The sequence below is a fragment of the Lampetra planeri genome, chromosome 64, assembly GCF_965212315.1.
Source record: "Lampetra planeri chromosome 64, kcLamPlan1.2.h2, whole genome shotgun sequence".
Lineage (NCBI taxonomy): Eukaryota > Metazoa > Chordata > Hyperoartia > Petromyzontiformes > Petromyzontidae > Lampetra > Lampetra planeri.
The window spans coordinates 2,905,323-2,920,055 of NC_136170.1; the positions used below are offsets into that span (position 1 = coordinate 2,905,323).

At 56.1% G+C, this 14,733-nt stretch overlaps 1 protein-coding gene across 1 annotated transcript in view; it reads left to right on the plus strand.

The window, feature by feature from the left end:
• LOC144737105 (ethanolamine kinase 1-like) overlaps window positions 1-14,533 on the plus strand; it is a 69,506-nt gene extending 54,973 nt beyond the window's left edge. Inside the window, exons 4-9 of the mRNA XM_078619780.1 lie at window positions 896-1,036; window positions 2,384-2,526; window positions 7,215-7,298; window positions 7,892-8,055; window positions 10,087-10,160; window positions 14,068-14,533. Coding sequence (XP_078475906.1) covers window positions 896-1,036; window positions 2,384-2,526; window positions 7,215-7,298; window positions 7,892-8,055; window positions 10,087-10,160; window positions 14,068-14,140 — 679 coding nt within the window. The 3' untranslated portion in view covers window positions 14,141-14,533. The remainder of the gene's footprint in view (window positions 1-895; window positions 1,037-2,383; window positions 2,527-7,214; window positions 7,299-7,891; window positions 8,056-10,086; window positions 10,161-14,067) is intronic.
• The last annotated feature ends 200 nt before the right edge of the window (window positions 14,534-14,733 follow it).

The following is a 14,733-nucleotide window of genomic DNA, read 5'->3' on the forward strand; positions in this document are numbered from 1 at the left end:
TTCTTTGCGACATCAACGTTGACGAACGTTGAATCTGCCCGGCAACCCAATCTGGGGGGGGGAGGGGGGGGTAGCAGCTTGCCTTGTGTGCCAGGCTGCCTAGTAACGCCGTGTGTGTATGGTGTGTGTGTGTGGTGTGTGTGTGTGTGTATGGTGTGTGTGTGTGTGGCCGTGCCGTGTGTGTGTGTGTGCGTGTGTGTGGGGAGCGGTGGTGCAGCGGTTAGCGCGTTGCGCTACGAAACCGGCGACCCGGGTTCGATTCCCGCTCACGGCCAACACCGGTGACGATTGTCTGAACTGGTCCTGGGCCTCCCCTAGGTCGACTCAGCCTCAAATGAGTACCTGGTGCGGTGTGTAAACATCGCTACTGGGGAGACAAAGGCGGTCGGGCGTGGTGCTGGCCACCCACCCCCTCGTGTGCCGTTCCGGCCTTCATAGGTGCTCGCTAACAGCACTTGCCCCTACAGTCTGTTCAGGCTTTACAGGGGGTCTTTATCTGTGTGTGTGCGCGTGTGTGCGTGTGTGCGTGTGTGCGTGTGGCTGTGCCGTGTGTGCGCGTGCGTGTGTGTGTGTGTGTGGCCGTGTGTGTGCGTGCGTGTGTGTGTGTGTAAGTGCCGTGTGTGTGTGTGCGTGTGTGTGTGTGCGTGTGGCCGTGCCGTGTGTGCGTGTGCGCGTGCGTGTGTGCGTGCGTGTGTGTGGCCGTGTGTGTGCGTGCGTGCGTGTGCGTGCGTGCGTGTGTGCGCGTGCCGTGTGTGTGTGTGACTGTACCGTGCGTGTGTGACCGTGCCGTGTGCGTGCTTGCCGTGTGTGTGTGTGACTGTACCGTGTGTGTGTGACCGTACCGTGTGTGTGCGTGCGTCCGTGCGTCTCCAATCTCTGCCCTCCCGACCCCCAGGCTGACCGCGAGGGAGCTGGCTCGCATCCACGCGATCCACGCGCACAACGGATGCATCCCCAAGCCCAACTTGTGGGTGAAGCTGCACAAGTACTTCTCTCTCGCCGCAGACGGCTTCCCGGACCCGAAGGTCCATGCCAGGTAGAGGCTGGTGGGGGGGGGGGGCGGGCACATCATGGGGTGGGCGAGGGCCAATGCTCTGAACACACGGTGGTGGTGGTGGGGGGTCGGGGGTGGTGGTGGGGGGGGTGGGGGGTGGTGGTGGGGGGGGGTGGGGGGTGGTGGGGGGTGGTGGTGGTGGGGGGTGGTGGTGGTGGGGGGTGGTGGTGGTGGGGGGTGGTGGTGGTGGGGGGTGGTGGTGGTGGGGGGTGGTGGTGGTGGGTGGTGGTGGTGGTGGGTGGTGGTGGTGGGTGGTGGTGGTGGTGGAAGGGGGGGTGGGAATGGAGGGTGGGGACAGTAATTCGAGTGTGCTCATTTGCTACCCGGGTGTTGCCCCCTCGTGGTTCGAATCGGATTCGGGGAAGTCGCCCGGATTCGCCGCGTCCCCTAGGGGGAGGGACGGGGCATTGAGTTCGCTGCGTCGCTGTTCAGAACTGCAGCTATTCCCCCCCCACCACCACATCTCCAGCCCCCCACAACGCTCGTCCAAATTTAACAACAATCATATTTCTGTAATTTATCAAGCTCCCCTTAAGTAATCGTTCTCGGGGGCGCTGTGCATGCAAAGGGGCGAAAAATAGTTTAACGTCGACCAAGGAAAGGAAAGGATTGAGACGTTTGAAAGTAACTAAAGAGAGCGAGAGAGAGAGAGAGAGCCATTTTAAACGGGGACACGTTTCTAAGTCGAGATTTGTAGATGTGTAAAATGTTGTCTCCGGAGTTTAGCTGTCGCAATATCAAAGCCACCCCCCCCCCCCCCCCCGAGAGAGACCGTGAGGACAGTAAGCGATGCACACTTGGAGGACCAGGACACGCAACGGCGATTTTGTGCGAGGAGTGGAGAGCGATTTTTACTACATTTTTTAAATATTTTTTTACACGATTTTTATTAACTCGCTCTGGCTGTTGTTGTTGTATCCTCAAATCTTGATTTTAAGCCACTTCTTCCCAAAGTGGTATCGACTGCAAACTTGGTATGCTTATGTCATACTGATGACAATACTATATTCTATCATTAAAAATTAAAAAATCTCAATTTTTTTACATTCTTTTTGAAATGTTATGTTTCAGCTTGGGTCTAATTGTCCACGCTCAACTGACGTTGCCTGTAATTGGCCACGGTCCCTTACGCAATGGCAAGCTTCTGGGCCACTTCCTGGAGTCGTGAAGTTCTTCCATTACTCGTACATTTCATAAAAGCGTGTTTAAAAAAAACACATTTACACATTCCTTATTTTGATTTGCGAGGCTCTGTAATTCACGTCGCCTTCCACTGTCCCCTCGTCCCGTCCGTTTTTTCCCGCGCCGCTCCCGGCAATTTTTGTTTAGGTTTCTCGCGGAGGTGCCCAGCCGGGCGGAGCTAGAGAGAGAGATGCTGGGCCTGCAGGAGACGCTGGCCGACCTGGGCTCTCCCGTGGTGCTCTGCCACAACGACCTGCTCGTCAAGAACATCATCTACAACGCAGACAAAGGTGCGGGTCTACGCCGGCCACTGCCCTCCGCAGCACGCACGACGCCAAGATTACACACGCACACACACGCACCTAGCTTACTTACGCACACACACACACGCCTAGCTTACACACACACGCCTAGCTTACATACGCACACACGCACACACACGCCTAGCTTACACACACACGCCTAGCTTACATACGCACACACGCACACACACGCCTAGCTTACATACACACACACGCCTAGATTACATACGCACACACGCACACACACGCCTAGCTTACATACACACACACGCCTAGCTTACATACACACACACGCCTAGATTACATACGCACACACGCACACACGCCTAGATTTACACACACACACCTAGATTACACACACACACACACGCCTAGATTACATACACACACACGCCTAGATTACACACACACGCCTAGCTTACATACGCACACACGCACACACGCACACACACGCCTAGCTTACATACACACACACGCCTAGCTTACATACACACACACGCCTAGATTACATACGCACAGACGCACACACGCCTAGATTTACACACACACACGCCTAGATTTACACACACACACACACACGCCTAGATTACACACACACACACACACCTAGATTACATACACACACACGCCTAGATTACACACACGCACACACGCCTAGCTTACATACACACACACCCTTAGCTTACACACACACACTACACCTAGATGACACACACGCACACATGCCTAGCTTACCCATACGCGTGCACACACATCTAGCTTGTACACACACACACACACCCCTAGCTTATGCACACGCACCCACGCCTAGCTTACACACGCCTAGCTTGCACACACACACACACTACACCTAGATTACACACACGCACACACACCCCTCGCTTATTCATACTCATGCACACACCCCTAGCTTATACACACACACGCCTAGCCTCCACACGCAAACACCCCTAGCTTATACACACACACACACACCTAGCTTACACACACACGCCTAGCTGGCATACACACACACCCCTAACTTACACACACACTAAACCTAGATTACGCACACACGCCTAGTTTACACACACACACGCCTAGCTTACACACACACGCCTAGCTTGCATACACACACACACCCCTAGCTTACACACACACTAAACCTAGATTACGCACACACGCCAAGTTTACACACACACACGCCTAGCTTACACACACACGCCTAGCTTATACACACACACACACGCACACACCCCTAGCTTACACACACACCTATCCCCAACGTCACGCGTTCAAACTATTTGGCTGCCGCTGTGAATGTGCACGCGGCGGCGACGACGATGACGACGATGTCGGTGAAGCCCCACTTTGTTGAGCGAACGTTTAGTGGCCCGGTCGCTTCCCCAAAAGAACTGCCCAGCTCCAGTACGCCTTTGCCTGCTGGTAAAGTGGGCGAGGAAACAAAGATAATGTTTTATAATTTACATAAACACTGCTAGCTTAAATCCGGTGCGTTCAGGCAACTTCTGGGTTCTACTGACCAAGTCTGAACCGGCATCTTGCCGCCTGTATCCCCTCCCCGCCCCCCCCCCTTACGAGCCCACGTCTCAGACCGGTGGGGGCGGGGGGCGTGGGGGAACAGGGCAGCCGCGTGCGGCCCGGCATTCTATATTTGAAGCTTTCGTGACTGCAAGGATTCATGTTCTTAGGTTTTTTTCGGTAAAGTCACCGTGTAGGTAAAAACATTAAAATGAATAAAAGTAAAATAACAAAAAACGTCGTGATTTTTATGTTACTTTTATTAATTTTAATGTTTTTACCTACACGGTGACTTTACCGAAAAAACCTGAGAATGTGTGGCCCCGCAGATCACTTTGTGCGCCTCTTCTTCTTCCTGCTGCTCCTCCGGCAGCCGTTGTCGCCCTGCGAACGCCGTCGTACAGCGCGCACGTTGTCGATTGCGCGTTTTGGTTGTTGTTGTTGTTAAATGCCTGCGGGCAGCGACCGCCCCACGCGGCCTTGGTGAGTCCGCCGTGCCGTGCCGCGCCGTGCCGTGCCGTGCCGACGACCGTTGCAGAGCGACACGCGATCCCTTCTTCCGGCTGTTCTCGATTCTTTGTTTTGGTGTTTACCCCGAGGCAGAGGTCGCAAACGGGTTTTGCTTCCTTACCCGTACCCTACCCGAAATAAGTGACAAACGGTGACTCACCAGTGACTCACGGCCTACCCGTACCCGGCCGCACCAGGGTCGCAAACGGGTACCAGTACCTGGCCGGGTACGGGTAGCCGGGTATCGGGTAGGGTACGGGTATCGGGTACCCGGTTGCGACCTCTGCCCCGAGCGTGGAAATATTGGCAATGGATGAAATAAATAAACTGACACCACAGGGAGGAGGGAGGGGGGGGGGCTGGTGAAGCCGGCGTTGTCTATCGCGATGATGTCGTTTTTATTTTTAATTCCTTTCCTTTCCAACTTTCTCAATTTGTATTCGGTGTCGTTGATCGCCTCGCTTTCTTCTGCTTTGCCGTCACGTTTTCAAGGGCATCGCTCGAAGGCTTCTCCGACCTGCGGTTCGCCCCACGTAAAACCCTTCGCCACGAGGCTTTCTGAACATTTCGGTGGCTAGGAGATGTTGACTACCTCGCCCGGTCCGCAGGAGGTCGTGGGTTCAATCTAGACCCTGACGCCTGCTGTGTATATTTGGAGTTTGCGTGTCTCTCTCTCATCATCATCATCACAGTGGCTAGGAGATGTTGACTACCTCGCCCGGTCCGCAGGAGGTCGTGGGTTCAATCTAGACCCTGACGCCTGCTGTGTATATTTGGAGTTTGCGTGTCTCTCTCTCATCATCATCATCACAGTGGCTAGGAGATGTTGACTACCTCGCCCGGTACGCAGGAGGTCGTGGGTTCAATCTAGACCCTGACGCCTGCTGTGTATATTTGGAGTTTGCGTGTCTCTCTCTCATCATCATCATCACAGTGGCTAGGAGATGTTGACTACCTCGCCCGGTCCGCAGGAGGTCGTGGGTTCAATCTAGACCCTGACGCCTGCTGTGTATATTTGGAGTTTGCGTGTCTCTCTCTCATCATCATCATCACAGTGGCTAGGAGATGTTGACTACCTCGCCCGGTCCGCAGGAGGTCGTGGGTTCAATCTAGACCCTGACGCCTGCTGTGTATATTTGGAGTTTGCGTGTCTCTCTCTCATCATCATCATCACAGTGGCTAGGAGATGTTGACTACCTCGCCTGGTACGCAGGAGGTCGTGGGTTCAATCTTGACCCTGACGCCTGCTGTGTATTTGGAGTTTGCGTGTCTCTCTCTCATCATCATCATCATCACAGTGGCTAGGAGATGTTGACTACCTCGCCCGGTACGCAGGAGGTCGTGGGTTCAATCTAGACCCTGACGCCTGCTGTGTATATTTGGAGTTTGCGTGTCTCTCTCTCATCATCATCATCACAGTGGCTAGGAGATGTTGACTACCTCGCCCGGTCCGCAGGAGGTCGTGGGTTCAATCTAGACCCTGACGCCTGCTGTGTATATTTGGAGTTTGCGTGTCTCTCTCTCATCATCATCATCACAGTGGCTAGGAGATGTTGACTACCTCGCCCGGTACGCAGGAGGTCGTGGGTTCAATCTTGACCCTGACGCCTGCTGTGTATATTTGGAGTTTGCGTGTCTCTCTCTCATCATCATCATCATCACAGTGGCTAGGAGATGTTGACTACCTCGCCTGGTACGCAGGAGGTCGTGGGTTCAATCTTGACCCTGACGCCTGCTGTGTATTTGGAGTTTGCGTGTCTCTCTCTCATCATCATCATCATCACAGTGGCTAGGAGATGTTGACTACCTCGCCTGGTACGCAGGAGGTCGTGGGTTCAATCTTGACCCTGACGCCTGCTGTGTATTTGGAGTTTGCAGTGTCTCTCTCATAATCACCACTGGCTATGAGATTTCGATTTAAAGCTTTCGTGACTGCAGGGATTCATATTCTTGGTTCTTTCGGTAAATTCACGTAGAAGGGAAATGGTAAAATAATAAAAATAAAACAATAAAATTCTCACGACGTTTCGACTGCAACACACGCAATCATCATCAGGTGTTAAAACCACAGCAACGTTAAGAAAAAATCGCCACTTTTTTTCGAATGTTCTTGCTGTGGTTTTCACACCTGATGATGATTTGCGTGTGTTGCAATCGAAACGTCGTGAGAATTTTATTGTTTTATTTTTATTATTTTATTATTTCCCTTCTACGTGACTTTACCAAAAGAACCAAGAATATGGCTAGGAGATGTTAACTACCTCGCCTGGTACGCAGGAGGTCGTGGGTTCAATCTTGACCCTGACGCCTGCTGTATGTTTGAGGTTTGCGGTGTCTCTTTCATCATCATCATCATCACAATGGCTAGGAGACGTTAACTACCTCGCCTGCTATACAGGAGGTCGTGGGTTTAATCCCTACCTTAAGGGCACCAGCTGCTGTATATTTGTAGTTTGAGTGTCTCCCTCTCTCATCATCATCACGGTGGCTAGGAGACGTTAACTACCTCGCCTGGTACGCAGGAGATCCGTGGGTTCGATCCCGACCCCCTGACGCCCGCTGCTGTATATTTGGAGTTTGCGTGTCCGTCTCCCCGTGATCACGTGACTGTTTTTGGTTGTCGTTGTTGTCGTGGGTACGTGCAGGCACCGTGCGCTTCATTGATTACGAGTACGCAAGCTACAACTACCAGGCCTACGACATCGGAAACCACTTCAACGAGTTTGCAGGTGAGAGGGAGGTTGATGGTTGATCCGTCACGCGGTGAGCTGAACTTTTAAACTTGTTTTATTTTACCAAGTGGGGGGTGGGGGGGGGTAAGGCCCCGTGGGCAACGCTGCTTAAGGGGACCAGCTCTGGTTTGGCACTTTTGAATCTGTCAGACGGCGCCATCTTTTTCATCTGCCGCGTAACGCTGCGCGGAAGCTCTGTGTGTGTGCGTGTGTGCGTGTGTGTCAGTGTGCGTGTGTGACAGTGTGTGTGTGTGAGACAGTGTGCGTGCGTGGGGAGCGGTAGTGTAGCGGTTAGCGCGCTGCGCTATGAACCCGGCGACCCGGGTTCGGTTCCCGCTCACGACCAACACCAGTTTATCTGAACCGGTCCTGGGCCTCCCCTAGGTGGACTCAGCCTGAAATTAGTACCCGGTGCGGTGTGTAAACATCGCCACTGGGGAGACAAAGGCGGTCGGGCGTGGTGCTGGCCACCCGCCCCCTCGTGTGCCGTTCCGGCCTTCATAGGTGCTGCTCGCTCACAGCACTTGCCCCTACAGTCTGTTAAGGCTACGCGGGGGATCTTTGTGTGCGTGCGTGTGCGCTGTTCCCAGGGGTGAGCGACGTCGACTACAGCCTGTACCCCGACAAGGAGCTGCAGTTCCGTTGGCTGCGGGCCTACCTGGAGGCCTACAAGGAGTTCACCAAGAACCCCGTCCGCTCCGTGGCCGACGCGGACGTGCACAGGCTCTACGTCCACGTCAGCAAGTTCTCCCTGGCGAGTGGCGGTGCCCCCCCTCCTCTCCTCCCCCCCCCCCCTCTCCTCCCCCCCCCCCCCCTCCTCCCCCCCCCCCCCCTTTCCCTGGCCCCCCCCCCACGCTGCTCATTCATTCCTCCGGTCCGTCGTCCGGTCGCGGTTTGCAGAGGTCGTCGGTTTTTCTTCCGGTTCTGTGACGTGCGCACACACGCACACGTGCACACACGCGGGTTCACCCGGTTGGCATGGCAACACACGCAACCCGGCACACACGTGGGTACACCCTGTGGGCATGGCAACACACGCAACCCGGCACACACGTGGGTTCACCCGGTGGGCATGGCAACACACGCAACCCGGCGCACGCGCGGGTTCACCCGGTAGGCATGGCAACACACGCGCACGTGCACACACGCGGGTTCACCCGGTAGGCATGGCAACACACGCACACGTGCACACGCGTGGGTTCACCCGGTGGGCATGGCAACACACGCACACGTGCGCACTCGGTACACCCGGTAGGCATGGCAACACACGTACACGTGCACACACGTGGGTTCACCCGGTGGGCATGGCAACACACGTACACGTGCACACACGCGGGTTCACCCGGTGGCCATGGCAACACACGTACACGTGCACACACGCGGGTACACCCGGTGGGCATGGCAACACACGCACACGTGCACACGTGGGTACACCCGGTAGGCATGGCAACACACACACACGTGCACACACGCGGGTACACCCGGTGGGCATGGCAACACACGCACACGTGCACACGTGGGTACACCCGGTAGGCATGGCAACACACACACACGTGCACACGCGTGGGTTCACCCGGTGGGCATGGCAACACACGCACACGTGCACACACGCGGGTACACCCGGTAGGCATGGCAACACAGGCACACGTGCACACACGCGGGTACACCCAGTAGGCATGGCAACACACGCACATGTGCACACGCGTGGGTTCACCCGGTGGGCATGGCAACACACGCACACGTGCACACGCGGGTTCACCCAGTGAGCATGGCAACACACACACACGTGCACACGCGGGTACACCTGGTAGGCATGGCAACACACGCACACGTGCACACGTGGGTACACCCGGTAGGCATGGCAACACACGCACACGTGCACACGCGTGGGTTCACCCAGTGAGCATGGCAACACACACACACGTGCACACACGCGGGTACATCCGGTGGGCATGGCAACACACACGCACACGTGCACACACGCGGGTACACCCGGTAGGCATGGCAACACACGCACACGTGCACACGCGTGGGTACACCCGGTAGGCATGGCAACACACGCAACCCGGCACACACGCGCCTCTGACCCCAGCCTCTGCACACCGAGCGCGACCCTCAAACTTTTCACGTTACAAATCCCAAACCGATAATAGTTTTTTTACCCTTCTATCTGGCAACAAAACTGACACCTTTTTTACGAGGAGTCATGTTTGCATAGACCACAATACCTGCAGTCATAATGCAAACAAAAAACACAACTCTGATAATGTATGCAATGTCCTTGAAGTTGATTGGTCCACACACCCGAGACAGCTTTCCTTACAGCCTAGTCTCAGATGGGTTGAACCAGATGATGCCAAAAGGTGCGCACATTATCAGAGTTGTGTTTTTTGTTTGCATTATGACTGCAGGTATTGTGTTCTATGCAAACATGACTCCTCGTAAAAAAGGTGTTAGTTTTGTTGCCAGATAGAAGGGCAAAAAACAATTATATTTTTTACTGGCAAATGAGGTACCAATGGTGTAAATCCCAAACCGTTATTAAATAGGGGGGGCGGTCTTTTAACTTAACGGGGAAGTGGGGGGGGGGGCGCGGTGGACTGTCCTATGGATAGTTTTGCCTCCCCCCCCCATCCTCGCCATAGGAATGAGGAATTTCCACCACTGGCCCCCCAGCCAGAGCTTGCCGTGACGGCAGCATGAAAGAGTCGCTCTCTTGACCGGCCCTGACCGATCGACCACCGCCCCCCCCCCCCCCCGCGGGTTTCCGTTTGCCTCCTTGCAGGTGTCTCACTATTTCTGGGGCCTGTGGTCCTTGATCCAAGCAAAGTATTCCACCATCGACTTCGACTTCTTGGGGTGAGCTTCGCAAATCGGCGCGCGCTCAAGTTTGTCGGGAAGCGCCGACGGCCGTCTGTTGTGTCGGTGAAGAGAACCGGGGGGGCGGGGGGGGGCGTGCGGCGGTGGTGTGTGTGGGTGGTGGTGGTGTGTGTGGTGGTGGTGTGTGTGCCCGCGTGGTGGTGATGGTGGTAGTGGTGGTGTGTGTGTGTGTGCCCGCGTGGTGGTGATGGTGATGGTGGTGGTGTGTGTGTGTGCTGGTGATGGTGGTGGTGGTGGTGTGTGTGTGTGTGTGTGCTGGTGATGGTGATGGTGGTGGTGGTGTGTGTGTGTGTGCTGGTGATGGTGGTGGTGGTGGTGTGTGTGTGCTGGTGGTGGTGTGTGTGTGCTGGTGGTGGTGTGTGTGTGCTGGTGGTGGTGGTGTGTGTGTGCTGGTGATGGTGGTGTGTGTGTGGTGGTGGTGGTGGGGTATGTGTGGTGGTGGTGGGGGGTGTGTGTGTGTGTGTGCCCACGTGCTGGTGATGGTGATGGTGGTGGTGGGTGTGTGTGTGTGTGTGTGCCCACGTGGTGGTGGTGGTGGTGTGTGTGTGTGCTGGTGCTGGTGGTGGTGGGTGTGTGTGTGTGCCCGCGTGGTGTGTTGGTGTGTGTGTGTGCTGGTGATGGTGGTGTTTGTTGTGTGTGTGCCCGCGTGGTGTGTTGGTGTGTGTGTGCTGGTGCTGGTGGTGGTGGGTGTGTGTGTGTGCCCGTGTGGTGTGTTGGTGTGTGTGTGTGTGTGCTGGTGATGGTGGTGTGTTGTGTGTATGCCCGCGTGGTGTGTTGGTGTGTGTGTGTGTGTGTGCTGGTGGTGTGTGTGTGCCCGCGTGGTGGTGATGGTGGTGTGTGTGTGTGTGTGCTGGTGATGGTGGTGTGTGTGTGTGTGTGCTGGTGATGGTGGTGTGTGTGTGTGCTGGTGATGGTGGTGTGTGTGTGTGTGTGTGTGTGCTGGTGATGGTGGTGTGTGTGTGTGTGCTGGTGATGGTGGTGTGTGTGTGGTGCTGGTGTGTGTGTGTGTGTGTGTGGTGCTGGTGTGTGTGTGTGTGGTGCTGGTGTGTGTGTGTGTGCTGGTGATGGTGGTGTGTGTGTGTGCCCACGTGGTGGTGGTGGTGGTGTGTGTGGGTGTGGTGGTGGTGGTGGTGGTGGTGGTGTGTGTGTGCTGGTGGTGTGTGTGTGTGTGTGCTGGTGATGTGTGTGTGTGGTGATGGTGGTGTGTGTGTGTGTGCCCGCGTGGTGGTGATGGTGGTAGTGGTGGTGTGTGTGTGTGTGCCCGCGTGGTGGTGATGGTGATGGTGGTGGTGGTGGTGTGTGTGTGTGTGTGTGTGCTGGTGATGGTGGTGGTGGTGTGTGTGTGTGTGTGTGTGCTGGTGATGGTGATGGTGGTGGTGGTGTGTGTGTGTGCTGGTGATGGTGGTGGTGGTGGTGGTGTGTGTGTGCTGGTGATGGTGGTGTGTGTGTGCTGGTGATGGTGGTGGTGGTGGGGTATGTGTGGTGGTGGTGGGGGGTGTGTGTGTGTGTGTGCCCACGTGCTGGTGATGGTGATGGTGGTGGTGGGTGTGTGTGTGTGTGTGCCCACGTGGTGGTGGTGGTGTGTGTGTGCTGGTGCTGGTGGTGGTGGGTGTGTGTGTGTGCCCGCGTGGTGTGTTGGTGTGTGTGTGTGTGTGTGTGCTGGTGATGGTGGTGTTTGTTGTGTGTGTGCCCGCGTGGTGTGTTGGTGTGTGTGTGCTGGTGCTGGTGGTGGTGGGTGTGTGTGTGTGCCCGTGTGGTGTGTTGGTGTGTGTGTGTGTGTGCTGGTGATGGTGGTGTGTTGTGTGTATGCCCGCGTGGTGTGTTGGTGTGTGTGTGTGTGTGTGTGCTGGTGGTGTGTGTGTGCCCGCGTGGTGGTGATGGTGGTGTGTGTGTGTGCTGGTGATGGTGGTGTGTGTGTGTGTGTGCTGGTGATGGTGGTGTGTGTGCTGGTGATGGTGGTGTGTGTGTGTGTGTGCTGGTGATGGTGGTGTGTGTGTGTGTGTGGTGCTGGTGTGTGTGTGTGTGTGGTGCTGGTGTGTGTGTGTGTGTGGTGCTGGTGTGTGTGTGTGTGCTGGTGATGGTGGTGTGTGTGTGCCCACGTGGTGGTGGTGGTGTGTGTGGGTGTGGTGGTGGTGGTGGTGGTGGTGGTGGTGGTGTGTGTGTGCTGGTGGTGTGTGTGTGTGCTGGTGATGTGTGTGTGTGTGGTGATGGTGGTGTGTGTGTGTGTGTGTGTGCCCACGTGGTGGTGGTGTGTGTGTGTGTGTGTGTGCTGGTGATGGTGGTGTGGTGGTGTGTGTGTGCTGGTGGTGTGTGTGTGTGTGCTGGTGGTGTGTGTGTGTGTGTGGTGATGGTGGTGTGTGTGTGTGTGTGCCCACGTGGTGATGGTGGTGTGTGTGTGTGTGTGCCCACGTGGTGGTGGTGTGTGTGTGTGTGTGTGCTGGTGATGGTGGTGTGTGTGTGTGCTGGTGATGGTGGTGTGTGTGTGTGTGTGCTGGTGATGATGGTGTGTGTGTGTGTGTGTGCTGGTGATGATGGTGGTGTGTGTGTGTGTGGTGCTGGTGTGTGTGTGTGTGGTGCTGGTGTGTGCTGGTGATGGTGGTGTGTGTGTGCGCTGGTGATGGTGGTGTGTGTGCTGGTGATGGTGGTGTGTGTGTGCTGGTGATGGTAGTGTGTGTGTGCTGGTGATGGTAGTGTGTGTGTGATGGTGATGGTGGTGTGTGTGTGTGATGGTGATGGTGGTGTGTGTGTGTGCCCACGTGGTGGTGGTGGGTGTGTGCGTGTGTGTATGTGTGTGCTGGTGATGGTGGTGGTGGTGTGTGTGTGTGTGTGTGTGTGCTGCTGGTGATGGTGGTGTGTGTGTGGTGGTGGTGGTGGTGTGTGTGTGTGTGTGCTGGTGGTGTGTGTGTGCCCGCGTGGTGGTGATGGTGGTGTGTGTGTGTGCTGGTGATGGTGTGTGTGTGTGTTGGTGGTGGTGGTGGTGGTGGTGTGTGTGTGTGTGTGTGGTGGTGACGGTGGTGTGTGTGTGTGTGCCCGCATGCTGGTGGTGTGTGTGTGTGTGTGGTGGTGGTGGTGGTGGTGTGTGTGTGTGTGTGGTGGTGACGGTGGTGTGTGTGTGTGTGTGTGCCCGCATGCTGGTGATGGTGTGTGTGTGTGCTGGTGATGGTGGTGGTGTGTGTGTGTGCTGGTGATGGTGGTGTGTGTGTGTGCCCACGTGGTGGTGGTGGTGGGTGTGTGTGTGCTGGTGATGGTGTGTGGTGGTGTGTGTGTGTGTGTGCTGGTGATGGTGTGTGGTGGTGTGTGTGTGTGTGCTGGTGATGGTGGTGGTGTGTTTGTGTGTGCTGGTGATGGTGGTGGTGTGTGTGTGTGCTGGTGATGGTGGTGTGTGTGTGTGCCCACGTGGTGGTGGTGGTGGGTGTGTGTGTGATGGTGTGTGATGGTGTGTGGTGGTGTGTGTGTGTGCTGGTGATGGTGGTGGTGTGTTTGTGTGTGCTGGTGATGGTGGTGGTGGTGGTGTGTGTGTGTGTGTGTGTGATGGTGGTGGTGGTGGTGGTGGTGGTGTGTGTGTGTGTGTGGTGGTGTGTGTGTGTGTGCTGGTGATGGTGATGATGATGGTGGTGTGTGTGTGTGTGTGTGTGCTGGTGATGGTGGTGTGTGTGTGTGCCCACGTGCTGGTGATGGTGGTGTGTGTGTGTGTGTGCTGGTGATGATGGTGTGTGTGTGCTGGTGGTGTGTGTGTGTGCGTGTGTGTGCTGGTGGTGTGTGTGTGTGTGTGCGTGTGTGATGGTGGTGTGTGTGTGTGCGTGTGTGATGGTGGTGTGTGTGTGTGCGTGCTGGTGATGGTAATGGACCTGCGTGCCCGCGCGGTGTGGTTGTCGTGTGCCCACAGCTACGCCATCGTGCGCTTCACGCAGTACCGGGAGACGAAGCCTCACGTCATGGCTCTGGAAGCGCCGCTCTAGAAGATTGTGCCACGCTCTCCCAACCTTGTGACCGCACAACAACCACAGACACACGCACACACACACACGCACGCACGCACACACGCACGCTCACGCACGCGCGCGCACACACGCACACACGCACACACGCACGCTCACACACGCACGCGCGCGCACACACGCGAAAAACCGACCTCGGCACAAAACGCCCAATCACTTGTAGCGAAAAACACATTCCCAAATGGGTCGGGCCCCGTGGTTGCGAACGGAGCAAGGTGGATAATAATTGTCGTTTTAAAAGAACTGTGCTTTCACCGCTAAATCATCCTCGCCCGCTCCTTGGCTTCCCCCCCCCCCCTCTTTCGCCGTTGTCCCCCAGGCTACGTGTGGGTGGGTGTGTGTGGGTGTGTGGGGGTGTGTGTGGGTGTGTGGGGGTGTGTGTGTGTGTGGGGGTGTGGGTGTGTGTGTGTGTGGGGGTGTGTGTGTGTGGGGGTGTGTGTGTGTGGGGGTGTGTGAGTGTGTGTGTGTGGGTGTGTGTGTGGGGGTGTGTGTGGGGGTGTGTGTGGGTGTGTGTGTGGGGGTGTGTGTGGGGGTGTGTGTGGGTGTGTGTGTGG